At 43.3% G+C, this 14,961-nt stretch overlaps 1 protein-coding gene across 2 annotated transcripts in view; it reads left to right on the top strand.

Annotated features, from left to right (window-relative positions):
* Positions 1 to 14,961, top strand: part of prkd1 (protein kinase D1) — a 263,074-nt gene that overhangs the window by 196,776 nt on the left and 51,337 nt on the right. For both annotated transcript variants that reach the window (XM_075448220.1, XM_075448219.1), the window contains exon 20: positions 6,785 to 6,870. In XM_075448220.1, coding sequence (XP_075304335.1) covers positions 6,785 to 6,870 — 86 coding nt within the window. The remainder of the gene's footprint in view (positions 1 to 6,784; positions 6,871 to 14,961) is intronic.

Below are 14,961 nucleotides of genomic sequence, written 5' to 3'. Positions count from 1 at the left end.
CATCCCTCATGTTTGTCCTTTAAATTTCATGTTTTTGGTTACATCTTTCAATAAATAGTTCATATATATTTAACAAGTCGTTGAACCCTTTTTACATGGAGAAGCAGCATTTAGCTGTTATGCTGCAAACAAGTGGAACAAACTGCCAGTGGAGATTAAACTTTCACCAAATGGAGACATTTTTAAATCCAGGTTAAAAACATTTCTTTTCTCATGTGTCTATGCATGAAATCTGCACGGTATCTTTTAACTTATCTTGAATGTGTTTGTCTATCCCGAGGCGTACATACGGCCAGGGGACTCTTGACATCGGAAAAACTTTTTTCAGCAAGTTAAACCTGGCACACACTAAGGAGCTACACAACCTCGGTCTACTCCGGCGGCCCGCTTCGGCATGGAACCCCACCACTGCAGCACACCCACAGAGGAAGCGCCGCAGGCGGTGTGCGAGGAGGCAGAAGCGGGGCAAACGCGAGGGTATACGGACCAGGTTAGCGGCTAATCCACACAAGCCCGCTATACCGTCCATCGTACTCGTCAACTACGCTCCCTGGACAACAAACTTGATTACATACACCTTCTGAGATCGACCCAGCAGACTGTGAGAGAGAGCTGTGTTTTTGTGTCATGGCTCAATACCGGACTCCGCCATCCAGCTAACATGCTACCAAGAGAGCCATCATTGAAGGAGGTAAGACCGCGGTGGCGGGGTCTGTGTTTACATCAGGGATGCTTGGTGTCAGGACACTGTGGTGGTTTGCAGACATTGCTCACCCCTTGCGGAGTTTATGATCATTAAGTGTTGGCCTTTCTACCGGGGGAGTTTTCTGCCATCCTGCTTGTTGCAGTCTACATCCCTCCCAGCTGTAATGACAACGATAGAGACCAGGCACTGAGTGAACTGTACTGTGCTATCAGTGATCAACTGACAGCCCATCCAGAGGGACTGAGAGGAGCATACAAGCCCCCCCCCCCCCCCCATCTTGGCGCTTCAGATCACGTCACTGTTATGCTAATGCCAGCATACTTACCGAAGGTTAAAGTCACCAGACCGGTCCAGAAGCAGGTACGGGTGTGGCCAGAGGGTGCCTCCTCAGCACTTCAGAACTGCTTTAACACCACAGACTGGGACATGTTTAAGCGGGCAGCCATCTACAACCACCAGATCGACATCCAGAAGTTTTCAGAGACTGTTACTGCCTACATCAGTACCATGCATTGATGATGTCACGGACACCAAGACCATCACAGTACGGGCGAACCAGAAACCATGGCTGATGGGGGAAGTCCATAGGTTACTGAGAGCCCGGAATGCTGGTTTGAGATCAGCAAGAGCCAACCTGTCCCGTGGCATCAGACTAGCAAAGAGGGAGTAAAGCAGCAGAATTACACACCACTTCACTGACAGCAGAAACACAAAGAGCCTGTGGCAGGGGATAAAGACCATCACGGACTATAAACTCAGACCATAGACCTGTGACAACGACATCACTCTACTGAACAGTTTGAACAACTTCTTTGGATGGTTTGAAGCTGACAACAGCACCCCTGCACAGAAGGCACCACTCGCTCCAGATGAGCAGGTGCTGTCCCTGTCTTCAGCCAGCGTGAGGAGATCCCTCTCCAGGATCAACACTCGCAAGGCTGCAGGACCTGACAACATTCCTGGCCGGGTGCGTACAAAGGAGCTCACAGATGTCCTCACAGACATATTGAACATCTCCCTGAGCCAAGCTGTTGTTCCCACCATCCTCCCTGTTCCAAAGAAAGCCTCTCCATCCTGCTTCAACGACTACCGTCCTGTGGCACTGACCCCCATCATCATGAAATACTTCGAGCGGTTAGTAATGCAGCACATAAAATCTGTCTTCCCATCTTCCCTGGACCCCTACCAATTTGCATATCGGGCCAACCGGTCCACTCATGATGCAATTTCCACCGCCCTCCACTCAGCTCTCACTCATCTGGACACTAAGGACTCATATGTGAGGATGCTGTTCTTAGACTTTAGTTCAGCTTTCAACACAATTATCCCCCAGTAGCTGATACAGAAACTGAACTGTCTAGGACTGAACACCTCACTGTGCAACTGGTTGCTGGACCTCCTGACCGGAAGACCACAGGCAGTCCAAGTCGGCAGCAACGCATCCTGCACCATCACACTGAACACAGGGGCAACCCAAGAATGCGTGCTCAGCCCCCTACTCTTCACCCTGCTGACCCACGACTGCACACCAACACAGCAACCTCTTCATCAAGTTTGCGGATGACTCTGATGGGGATCATCAACAACAACGATGAGTCAAACTACAGGAACGAGGTGAGCCAACTGGTCGCGTGGTGCAGAGACAACAATCTCTCTCTTAATGTGGAGAAGACGAAGGAGATTGTTCTCGACTTCCGGAGAGCCCCCACCCATCACCCTCCACTGACCATAAATGGTGATGCTGTGGAGAGAGTGAGCAGCACCAAATTCCTGGGTGTGCACCTCACTGAGGACCTCTCTTGGAGTAGTAACACCACATCGCTGGCCAGGAAAGCTCAGCAGCGCCTCTACTTCCTCCGCAGACTGAAAAGAGCCAGAGCACCAGCCCCCATCATGCACACCTTCTACCGTGGAACCACTGAGAGCATCCTGACCAGCTGCATCACTGTGTGGTACGGCAGCTGCAATGCATCCTGCAGGAGGACCCTGCAGCGCATAGTGAGAGCAGCTGAGAGGACCATCGGCACCCCTCTCCCCTGCGGGTGACTTCACCCATCCCACCCACTGCTTCTTCAGCCTCCTGCCCTCCGGGAGGAGACTGAGGAGCCTCCGGGCGAGAACCAGCAGACTGAGAGACAGCTTCACCCACCAGGCTGTCAGGATGCTGAACTCCCTCCCAGCACTGCCCCCCCCCCCCCCCCTTCCCTCTCTGCGCCCTGTCCCCACAAACTCTGGACACTGACCCCCCCCCCTTTCTACATTTGAGATTAGGCTTAAAACTTCCCTTTTGATAACACTTATAGTTAGGGATAGATCAGGTGAAACATCTCTGAGTTAAGTGGCTGTAGGCCTAAACTGCTGGGGGACCTCCCACAATGAACCTGCTCTATTTTGCTCTCCATGTATATATGATATTATTGTTGTCATTAAGTTGTGTTTCTTTGTCTCAGCAGGTATCCCTGGCCTGGTGTTATGGTGCTTGTTCATCTCTTTCCTATCCTCTTATCCCCCAGCTGGTTGAGGTAGATGGGAGCCCTTCCTGAGTCTGACTCTGCTGGAGGTTTCTTCCTGTTAAAAGGGAGTTTTGTCTTTACACCTTTGTCTCATGTATACTCAGTACAGAGGATTGAATCGAAGAAAACTTACATTGTAATCTGTTTTTTTTTTTAGCTAGGCATTTCTTTTGGCATTGTAGGAATGAAACTAATTTGGATTTTGTTAGTTTGATTTGACTTGCTGTATTACAGTTCATTCTATTATAACTGGTCTGAATTTGACTGTCTTTTTGAAGCGCCTTGACATGATTTATGTTGTAATTTGGCACAATATGAATAAAACAGATATGGGTACAGAGCTGGACCACTATTATATGACCAGGACCAGAACTGCAATGCTCCTCCTGAATCTGAGGCTCAATTATCTGCCGGACTCCAACGTAGACTTTCCCATGAATGCTGAGAAGTGTGATCCTCCTGTGGTCGGAATAAACCACCCTGATTTGCGGGTACCTGGGCACTGTCCAAGCATGCCAACCTCGTGAAGCCCAACAGATCCAGGGACTTAAGGAACTCAGGGCAACTCTCATTCACGTTGGGGCCTTTCTGCCTTAGAATTGTTCAATTACGTCAACTTCAGCTCTGGTGTTTTGCGATTCCTCCCTCAAACCTCTCTGCCTTTGCTGGCATTGTGGAAGACATATCAGTTGGGTTAAGAAGATCCTCAAAGTATTCTTACCACTATCGTATCATATCCCCAATCATGGTAAGCAGCATCTGTTTTCAGTATTCCTACTCTTGACAGTGGCATTGTTTTCTTCTCGACTTTCTTTGTTGTAGAGTAGTTAGCGGTAACCTTAACGTAGCAGCGCCTCCTCTGTGACGGAGAAAATTGCAACTACTGGCGCATCGACTTGCGCCACTATATATAGCCGGCACGAAATTGTGACGTCATCAACACCGCTCGCGCTAGCAGACGTGGCAACCATGCTAGAGCCTTAACTCACCACCAGGTGGTGGTCAGTTGACAGCACAACTCCTGCCTTCACTTGAGTGTCCAAGACACACGTTACGGTTTAGTGGGGGTGAGGTGAGGTCCCAAATGCAGAACAGCAAACCAGAGGTGTACGGAGAATTTAACAGAAACTTTATTTAAAAGTTGAAACCAAAAATATAAACTAAACTGAGGAAACAAAACTAAATACAATAGCAAACGATCAACTGGATACAGAAAATGACCAACAAGACGTCAACAGCGAGGATCTGACAAAGACTGAGCTGAACAAAGGAGTATATATACGGAGGGGGTGCTAATGAGGAGGTCGCCCCAGCTGTGGTTGATTGAGTTGGAAAAAGTTTTGGATGTTGAGCTGATGACCAAACAGGGAAATTGAGGTATAAGGAGTAATGACAAAATATAAAAACACAGGATTGAATGCTTGAAAAAAGTAAGCTTAACTAAAAACACAGAACAAACGACTAAGAAATTATTACAGAGAAAAGACAAGGAGCTCAAAGGACAAGGAAATCAGAAAACAAGAAACCATTAGAGTGACTATAAACATGTATAACAAAATACAGAAAAACCAAGACATGAAAAAACAAATCTAAAGTCCGAAAATCCACACACTTTAAAAACATATGGTTACTGGTATGATTGTATCATGACAAAATCAATCACATGGTATCAGTTTTGACTAGCACAGAAGTTCAAAAATGAGACATTACCCGACATCCAATCAAGAAGACCGTTCCTCTTAGTCACACCCCTCCAGGTTTTACTCTCATTACCCACATGAGCATTGAAGTCCTCCAGGTGACAATTGAGTCCCCAGGCAGCAAAGACAGCTTGGTACTCTTAACTGTCATTAGTTGCGCAAGTACAAATACCAGTCAGAGCCCTTTCCTCAATCCAAAGGTGCAGAGAGACCCTCCTTTTATCCACCAGGGAAAAACTCCAATTTTGGAGCACAAAAATGCAGACCATGAGTTTGCTGACCCCAGCCCACTGCTTCGCACCCACGGAAACTCCAGTGGAATAAAGCCCAAATCAAAGCCGGATTTAATTTGGGCTTACCCCCCTTACCCCCCCCCCTCCCCCCTCCCAGTTTTGTGAATTCAGATAAAGAGGCAGGTGAAGCCACTTCATCTGAATTCTAGAGATAGACAGGCTGGAGGGGGGAGACAGGGGAGGTCTCAAAAAGCATGATTGAAACCACACTTTTATAATGCATCTAAATATGTTAGTCAAACCAAAATTGTACAAAACCAAGCTTCTCTAAACTTGACTAACATACCTGGACTACAACAGATAAATACAGTGGTAGCTTTATTTAACCCTACACATACAAGCTCAGCTAAATTCAAATTAGTAAAGTCACTCTGTAAATGCTTCAAAAGTAAGTCTTTTTTCCATCTTTCTATCATCTTTCCACAGCATTGTAGCATCACATATATCACACAAATTTGCTCCCATGCATTAAACTTGTTAAAATGAGCCTATGCATGTAATCTGTTAAAATAAAATTTTAACTATTCCTTATATATACCTATCTCTTACCTCAATTCTGTCTGTCTACCTTCATTTCAACAGCTTTCTCAGGTCACTTTCTCCACATTGGAGAGAATTGTAAAAAAAGGTTTCTAAAAAGTAAACAAAAAAAAAAAGAGGAATGAGTAAATTATTGTTCAAATGGAAATGTACAAATTTGCTTATCTAATTATTATTTTAAATAACATTAAAACAGAAAACACATCTTGAGTTTGGGCCTTTGTGAATCAAGAAGCTAATCACAGGCATATATTCCTGTTTTGTCATTTGATAAGAGTTTTTGGAAGAGAAATACATAAATCAGAAGAGTATATATTTGAAAGATATCATTTTGGTTAAGTACTTTGATCCTTGGTGATGGAAACAGAACAGAACATATATTCTTACATATTTATTATCCGGATTTTTACAAGAAAAAAAAAAACAGACATTCGTTTCTCTACCCGGCTTACCTACTTTAGACTTGGTTAATGGGTAAATGTAACTTTATTTACAAATTAATAGATCTACAGAGGTATGGTCACACTGGGTCTCTTTTTTTCAAACAAACACATCCCTGCTTTGACAAACTTAATAAATTGTTTGGAGCAGTACAAGCAATTACATATTGGGCCTTGGAATAGACAGTTTAATATAAGAATTCTAAGATTTGATCAAGTTTCTGTTGTATCTGTTCTTGTGTATATGTGTAAACTTATACATGGGCTGATGCATATGGAAAATGCTCCTTTTAAAAACGGTCTTTATGAAATATTATATTTAATATTATCATATTAAAAATTGACAAAGAAAGGTTCATGCCAACATGACTGACTATTTTTCTTGCTTTGTCAATGTTAGTTTATAAAACTCGTATGTGTCCACAAATAGAAACAGCAATAACAGAAAGAAAAAAGAAGCATTTCGTCAATCAAATGCAGAAAGTCCACCATGTAAGTCAGTGAACATGTGAGAGAGAAAACAATAGAAGGGACACTCAGAAGCCCCATTCTAATTTTCGTTGTTGTAAATTAAATGCCTTCTTCCTTGCAGCAATTGACCTGATTAACAACCTCCTCCAAGTGAAGATGAGAAAGAGGTACAGTGTGGACAAGACCCTCAGTCACCCCTGGTTACAGGTAAGAAATCAATCAGTCAAGCAATAACTACTTTAAAAAATGTTGGAGATTAAAAAGATCAAATAGAATTTAACAAATCGTAAGCATTTATTATTATTATTATTATTATTATTATTATTATTATTATTATTATTATTATTATTATTATCATGATACCAATTAGTATTAGTAGAAGTAGATAATATACCTTTTGGGGGTGCTCAATACCCTTAATTTCATGTCAGCACCTTTTATAGAGAAGAGGAATGCTTAATATTTATGATTATTCATAGTATTCATGTTTTCCCACATAGTTGTAATACTTGGGCCAGCTATTCAGGTAGATTTTGCAACCTAATCAAATAGGCATTTTCTACAAGGGTTCCTGACTGAGTGAAATGACTCTGAAGTATCTATGTAACAGCCATGAAAAGAGGTGATTGAGTTTTGGAATTTTAATACAGGAGAGTCAGTGCTTTCTTATTTATTTCCTCATGTACAGAGAACATTGGACCATCCTGCATGAAAGAAAAAAAAATCATCCATCTTTGCGGCCACAACTTTCAAAGCAATTGTTGAATAATAATCCAGTTTCTTTGATACCAGATTTTTTTTTCATTCACACGAAAAATGTAAAATAGAATTAAATAACAACACAAAAGTTTGAGTGGATATTTTCCTCCTTTTTTTTCTTTTATCTATAATAACTAGAAAAAGAAAGAAATTAGTCTTTCATCTTCCATCAAAACAATTACTGATTAAAACTTACTTAATAAAAGTTTTACATTTAATAACTCAATATAAGTCATTCCAAGTTTTTACATTTTGTTCACTTAATAATGACACTTCTGACATTTTTATCATTATTGTTTTGTCCATATAGCATCGAATTAATTAATTCTATCTGCTGTAGCATGCTGAGATACTCCTTTTAGCTGCAGTTTAACCAGCTAAAAACAGCAAGAAACTAACTTTAACCAACGACTATGATGTTGTGAAGACGGGATAGAAATTGGGGGCGGACATGCTCAATGCACGTCACGGGGAATAATATTAGGACAATTACAAGTTTCTCACCAAGAAGCCACCCATGCTGTGGGTCGGAATGCTGTTACCCAGAATGTATGAATCTTGCATTGAACCAGCCACCTTGCCACAATTTTTGTTAATTGCATTTACGCATTGCTTATGATCTGTACATTCATCGAATTAAATTTTTTCCTGTTGACAAATTCATCATGTGATGGTGCTTTTATAGCAATGTGTGTGCAGTCGATAGCTCCGATTATATTAGGAAAACCGTCTCTCGCTGCAAAGCTTTAATGTTGGCCAACTGCATTGTGGGAATTTCATATACCTGGCTGAGATGCTTAGCACCGTCGCCTCACAGCAAGAGGGTTCCAGGTTCAACTCCCGGCTGGGGCCTTTCTGTGTGGAGTTTGCATGTTCTCCTTGTGTATGTGTGGGTTCTGTCCGGGTGCTCCGGCTTCCTCCCACCGTCCAAAAAACATGCATGTTAGGTTAATTGGTGTCTCTAAAATTGTCCTTAGGAGTGAGTGTGAGCAGGTGTGTGGTTGTTTGTCTCTGTGTGGCCCTGTGATGGACTGGCGGCCTGTCCAGGGTGTACCCTGCCTCTCGCCCATTGACCGCTGGGATAGGCTCCAGCCCCCCCGCGACCCGACCGACGGATTCAGCGGGTATAGATAATGGATGGATGGCTGAGATGCGGATAATTCCGTTTCACTCGGCTGGCATGGCTTGGCTCAGGGGCGACTGGGACAGTCCCAATTGGTTGGCCTCTGTGTTGCGCTCCAATGCCGGCCACAGCTCTGCGCACAGTTCCAGGAGGATTGCCCCGGGGGAACCTAAAGAGGCTGATGAGCCAGTCGCCATCATGTGCCAGCAAATCCTCTCTGTCTCTGAACACATGCTCTCTTCGAATCGCACCATTTGCAAAGTCTTCTAATACCGCTAAAGCAGCCATTGTTTTTAATGGTATGCATTGCACCACTTTGCTTATGTTTTTATATCCACTCGTGTAACTGTTCATTTATCATCACCTCTATGTGTCGCCAAAGAATCAACAGCTGTTGAAAAGTGCGTACGCCAGCCCTCATCATTATCTATTCTAATATCATTTTCTATTATTATCAATTCTATTATCATTACAGAGTGCGTTACATTAATGCACTCTTCTTACAAATACTTTGCACATATTTTTAATTTTTTTTTACATTTATTACTTTATTCTATTATTATTATATTTTTTGTTTTGTTCTTATGGCACCAAACAGACCAGGCCAAATTCCTCGTGATGTACAAATTACTTGGCAATAAAACCTTTTCTGATTCTGATTCTGAAAAAGGCCTCATGCATGCCTGTCTGCAACCTGGCAGTTATATAGCAGTCTTTTTTTTTTTTTAAACACACACATAGACACATGAGAGGGACTGCCAGCAAGAGGCAGTAGCAAATCAGTCAGGGCACAGCAGAAATATCTGGTATTCACTATTTTGGGTTTCACCAAGACATGAGTGCAGGAGAGTATACTGGTCTCCAACTCACTACTTGGTCTATAGGCTATACGGGCTGCGAGAGATAGGTTTATTTAAAGGCAGGAGATGTGGCGTACCAGATGGAGAATCCAGAGGGATGGGAAACTTTGAGAGGAGAGAATGATGGTTAATGATGATCAGAGAGAGAGATTTATCTATGAAAGATAGTTTATTTCACCTTACTGAGTCCAGGTTGTGTTCCAGAGTGGAGGGGGAAGGCTGCTGGCTGCTCGGAATCCACAGAAGAGTGCTAAATCCTTAGCTAGCGAATCCAGAGTGAGGTGATCAATGAAGGAAGCAGCACTGTGAACACAGGAAGGCAGAGTAAATACACGAGGGAAGGTTTTAAAGATGAAGCACAGAAGTCGGCCAAATTACCACCGTAGTAGTGAGACAATCTGGCGAAGACTGGTTGCTCCTGCAGATCCTTAATAAGGCGTGTTGATGAGGGCTGATGAGGAACAGGTCTGACAGCAGGAGCCAACATTTTTTTGAAGTCTTATTGAGATGTATTATAACAGGCTTTGGACAAAGTAACTGTTGCTCACCACACAGGGCCTCTGGCCTCAGCCCTGTTTTAACACCTCTGTTTTAAGACTGTTTTCTGGGATGGAAACTTAGCAGGTGCTAAACTCCGCCCTTTTGATGGGATCAGCAGCTGTCATAACCCATCAAGTGTAAAAGGCCCACTACAAATTATAGGTTGATAGTCCCCACAAACTACTTTAGAACTGAAGAAGCCAGTTGGAGAGGTGAAAGGTTTTCAAGAACCAAGAAGAAATCCTGTTGCTCTTATTCAAGCTCTTAGGTTTACAGTGACCCTGGATAACTGAGAATTGATGCTGAAATCACAAAGTGAATCATTGAGAATAAACGATTCTTATTCATTTGCTTCAAGAATCATTGATTCCTCAGCAGCGTATAACGATAGCTTATAGATAAAAAATTTCTCACCAGAGACTGTTGCTTCCTGCTTCTGAAGAGTGCAGACGTGTCTCTGCTTCCTCCTGCTGCTTATCGCTTTATTTGCTTTTAAATCATTTTACTTCTTTCCACAAGTCTTTGATATAATTTTATTCTTTTTCTTTTAAGTGAACCAAGACTTTTTAAAATTATTTTTATTCTTTTTACATCTTATTTGACGACTTGACAGCGACTACAATCCTTTCAACATGCCCTGTGAAAGCTGTCGGATATATCAACAAGAAATTTGGGCGCTACAAGTAAGGATTTTTGCCTTAGAAACTGAAATGGGACTTCATGAAACGCTCCCAATGGAATCCAGTGGTAAGAAGTCCACATTTACTTCCAAAGGAAAGGGTGAAAAAACTGCTACCTCCAACTTAAAGCTAAATGATACTGTGTCTTTTCCAAGACTCTGTAAAGGCACGTATGATGGACTTGGTGCAAAGCCGAAGAATCGTCAAACTGTTGGTATCAACAGAGGATATGTAACATCACCCGGAATAAAGTTAACAAACAGATTTTTACCACTGTCAGAGCCAAATGTGACTGAGTGTAACAGACAGAGAGACGGTACAAAGAAGCAGATGGACAGAGAAACTGTGCTGAGTGTCAAGGTCAAAGATACTCTTGTGCTTGGAGACGGAGCCATATCTAATATAAACATAAACAGAATGGTTACATGCAGCTATCCAAGTGCCACTGTCTCTGACATCACAAGATTACTACCAGAGGTACTGGCAAAACACCAAGGGGTGAAACAGCTGATTGTGCACGTGGGTGCAGTGGACATCAGAGAGAATCAGTCTGAAATCTTAAAAAAAGACTTTGAGAAACTGTTTGAGAGTCTTGATGAAGTGACAATACCAACATTCATAAGTGGACCTCTCCCAAACATCGACAGGAGGATCAACAAATTCAGCCGGCTGCTTCAGTTGAACACATGGCTGTCCAAAGTCTGTGAGTCCAGAGGACCTCATTTCATCGAGAACTTTAATCTTTTCTGGCAAAGAGATGATCTCTTTCAAAGAAAAGGCCCACACCTGAACAGAGGTGGAGTGAGACGACTGACGGATAATCTTCTCCACGCTCTGAGGCATCAGAAGGGGCCATGGCCAGGACCAGGGCCTGGGCCAGGACCGGGTCCTGTGCTGCCGCAGAGAGAGAAGACGAGCCAGAGAAGAGCTCCTGCCTCGCCACCCAAGGACCCAGCAAAGGATTCAGCCACAGCAGCCACAGCAGCACCTCCAGCATCCCGAACACAGGATTCAGCAGCTCCTCCATCGCCTTCACCACGGCCCTCACCACTGGCCTGGGACCCACCTGCTGCATCTACACCCTCCAGAGATGTTTCACCATCGTTCTCTTCTCCACCGTCACCCAGGAGATTTCCTGATCACCTTGAAAGCTTGGTGAAATCGGGGATTAAAATGGTTCCTCTCACGCCAAACATGGCAAGATCAAGAATTCTATCTTCAAAGAAGCATCGAGCCCCTCTCCCTCCCCAGCCTACTCCATCGACCAAAGCCCCCCCAGCTTGGCCACCACCACCGGTGCCCACAGCTGTCATTTCCAACAGCGTCAATGCTGTTGTCTAGGACACTAAGGGCCTCTGTGTTGGTAAACACCATCTCAACCAGAGGTCCAAGGATGGAGTTAAGAGAGGGACAATCAGACTGTCCAATCAGAGAAACCTTATCCATATCCCTTGCAAGAACACAGCATCCAGTTCAACTATAACTAATCTCAAACACGCAGTACTCAATGTCAGATCTTTAAGTAACAAATCATTCTTAATTAATAGTTTTATTTCCTCTCACAATCTTGATTTTATGTTTTTAACTGAGACGTGGCTTGACAAAAACACAGCAAATGCAGTCCTGATTGAGTCTAGTCCACCTCACTTCAATTTTGTGTCTGAAACACGAGAAAACCAGAGGGGTGGGGGTGTTTGTGCCATGTTCAGGGACAATATACCCACCCACAAGTTGTCATTTGGGTTTTTTTCATCATTTGAGTATGTGTCATTCAAAATGGAGATAAAACAATCTTCCATACTTTATATCACCATTTATAAACCACCACAGAATTGTTTTATTGATGATTTTACTGAACTACTTTCAATTGTGTGCACTGCTTTTGACTGTTTAGTCATAACAGGGGACTTGAATGTGCATGTGGACGTAGCGCATAACAAGGAAGCTAAAGAGCTCACTGCTGTCCTTGAAATGTTTGGTCTAACTCAGCATGTGACTGAGCCCACCCACAACAGAGGGCACACTCTAGATGTGCTCATTTCAAGAGGTGTTGTTATTTCAAACGTGGATGTCGTTGATGTCGCTTTATCTGATCATTTCTGTGTTTTCTTCGACCTATCTACTTTACCCAAAACACCAGCTGGGTCTGCAGTTGTTCGGGGAAGACTCATAAATGACAGAACAGGGACACAGTTTATGGAAATGATTAGGTTTGAGAACACCCTGTGTTCTGATGTTGATGATCTGTTGAACTCTTACACGTCAAGTCTCTTAAATGTTTTGGATACCATTGCTCCTGTCAAGGTTAGAATGGTTAAAAGTAGGCAAAGGGCGCCATGGAGGAAAGAAGAGTTGGTCAGGGCACAGAAAAGGGAGTGCCGGAGAGCCGAACGGAAATGGCGCAAGTCAAAGCTCCAGGTTCATTATGAGACTTACAAAGAAAAGCTATGTGTGTTCAACCAGACTTTGCGTAGAACAAGGGAGAGTTATTTTTCTGAAATCATCAAAAACTGCAGTAACAACTCTCGTGTCCTGTTTGCTACAGTAAACAGATTAACAAACCCTCCAGTTTCACTGCCTTTAGAACTCATTTCTACATCCAAGTGTAATGAGTTTGCAATATTCTTTAATGACAAAGTTCAAGGCATTAAAAATGCAATAATTTCCACAACACAAATAACTACTCTGCAGCCAGCTAGACACCTAGAGCTGACACATTTCACACCTGTTACTGACAAAACAGTCGAAGAGACCATCTGCAGTCTGAGTTCATCAACGTGCTGCCTTGATGAGTTGCCCACTAGATTCCTAAAGTCTGTGCTGAGCAGTTTGTTACCACAACTTGCTCATCAAGTCAACATCTCACTCCAGACTGGAACATTTCCAAAGGCCTTAAAAACTGCTGTCATTAAGCCTCTTCTAAAGAAGAGCAATCTTGATGCCACAGTACTGAACAACTACCGGCCCATATCAAACCTGCCATTCTTAGGCAAAGTCCTAAAAAAAGTTGTATACCAACAGCTTAGTGACTTTCTCCTGTCTAACAATGCTTTTAATACTTTCCAATCAGGCTTTAGGCCCCTCCACAGCACTGAGACAGCTCTGATCAAGGTGACAAATGACATCCGCCTGAACACAGATGCAAGTAGAGTCACAGTCTTAGTTCTGCTGGACCTGAGTGCTGCCTTTGACACAGTTGACCATGCGATCTTATTACAGAGGTTAGAAGACTGGGTGGGAATCTCTGGTCGTGCTTTAAACTGGTTCCAGTCCTATCTGGAGGACAGGAAATATTTTGTGGAAATTGGTAACTGTCTCAGACCAAATGGCTATGACCTGTGGGGTTCCCCAGGGGTCAATCCTGGGACCCCTATTGTTCAATCTGTACATGCTTCCACTAGGCCAGCTAATACGCAGCTATAATGTGTCCTACCACAATTATGCAGATGACACTCAGATCTACGTGTCACTGACGGCAGGAGAACACGGGCCTGTAGATACACTGTCGCTGCATCGAACAGATCAGTGTGTGGATGCAAAACAATTTCCTCCAGCTAAACTCAGACAAAACTGAAATCATTGTCTGTGGCCCACAGAAACAAAGAGAAAGTGTTATCAGTCACCTTGAGACTCTCTCTAAAACCTAACTATCAAGTTAGAAATCTCGGGGTAATATTGGACTCAGACCTGAACTTTAACAGCCACATTAAATCTGTAACATCAGCAGCTTTTTACCATCTAAAAAACATTGCCAGAATCAAAGGAATAGTGTCTAAACCAGACTTAGAGAGACTGATCCATGCGTTTGTCTCCAGCAGGTTAGACTACTGTAACGGCCTGCTCACTGGGCTCTAAACGGGCTGTAAGACAGCTGCAGTACATCCAGAACGCTGCTGCTCGAGTCCTGACTAGAACCAGGAAATACGACCATATTAGTCCAGTGCTCAGGTCTCTGCACTGGCTTCCTGTCGCTCAGAGAATAGACTTTAAAACAGCTCTGCTTGTGTACAAGTCTCTTCACGGTCAAGCGCCAAAGTACATCTCTGACATGTTAGAGCCATATGAACCAACTCGGGCTCTGAGAACCTCAGGGAGGGGTCTCCTGCTGGTGCCCAGAGTCAGGACTAAACAAGGTGAGGCTGCGTTTCAGTTTTATGCCCCTAACATCTGGAACAGTCTTCCAGAAGATGTGAGACAGGCCTCAACTCTGACAATGTTTAAATCCCGGCTGAAAACAATTCTATTTAGCTGTGCATATGACACCTGAAAGTATTTTATCTGCACTCTTCACTTTTTAATTACTTAATGATTATTTTAATGGGTTTTAAATTTCTTT

The sequence above is a fragment of the Odontesthes bonariensis genome, chromosome 17 (genome assembly GCF_027942865.1).
Source record: "Odontesthes bonariensis isolate fOdoBon6 chromosome 17, fOdoBon6.hap1, whole genome shotgun sequence".
In the NCBI taxonomy this organism is placed as follows: domain Eukaryota; kingdom Metazoa; phylum Chordata; class Actinopteri; order Atheriniformes; family Atherinopsidae; genus Odontesthes; species Odontesthes bonariensis.
Note: the sequence above shows the minus strand (reverse complement) of the source record. Positions and strands in the feature narration are given on the sequence as shown.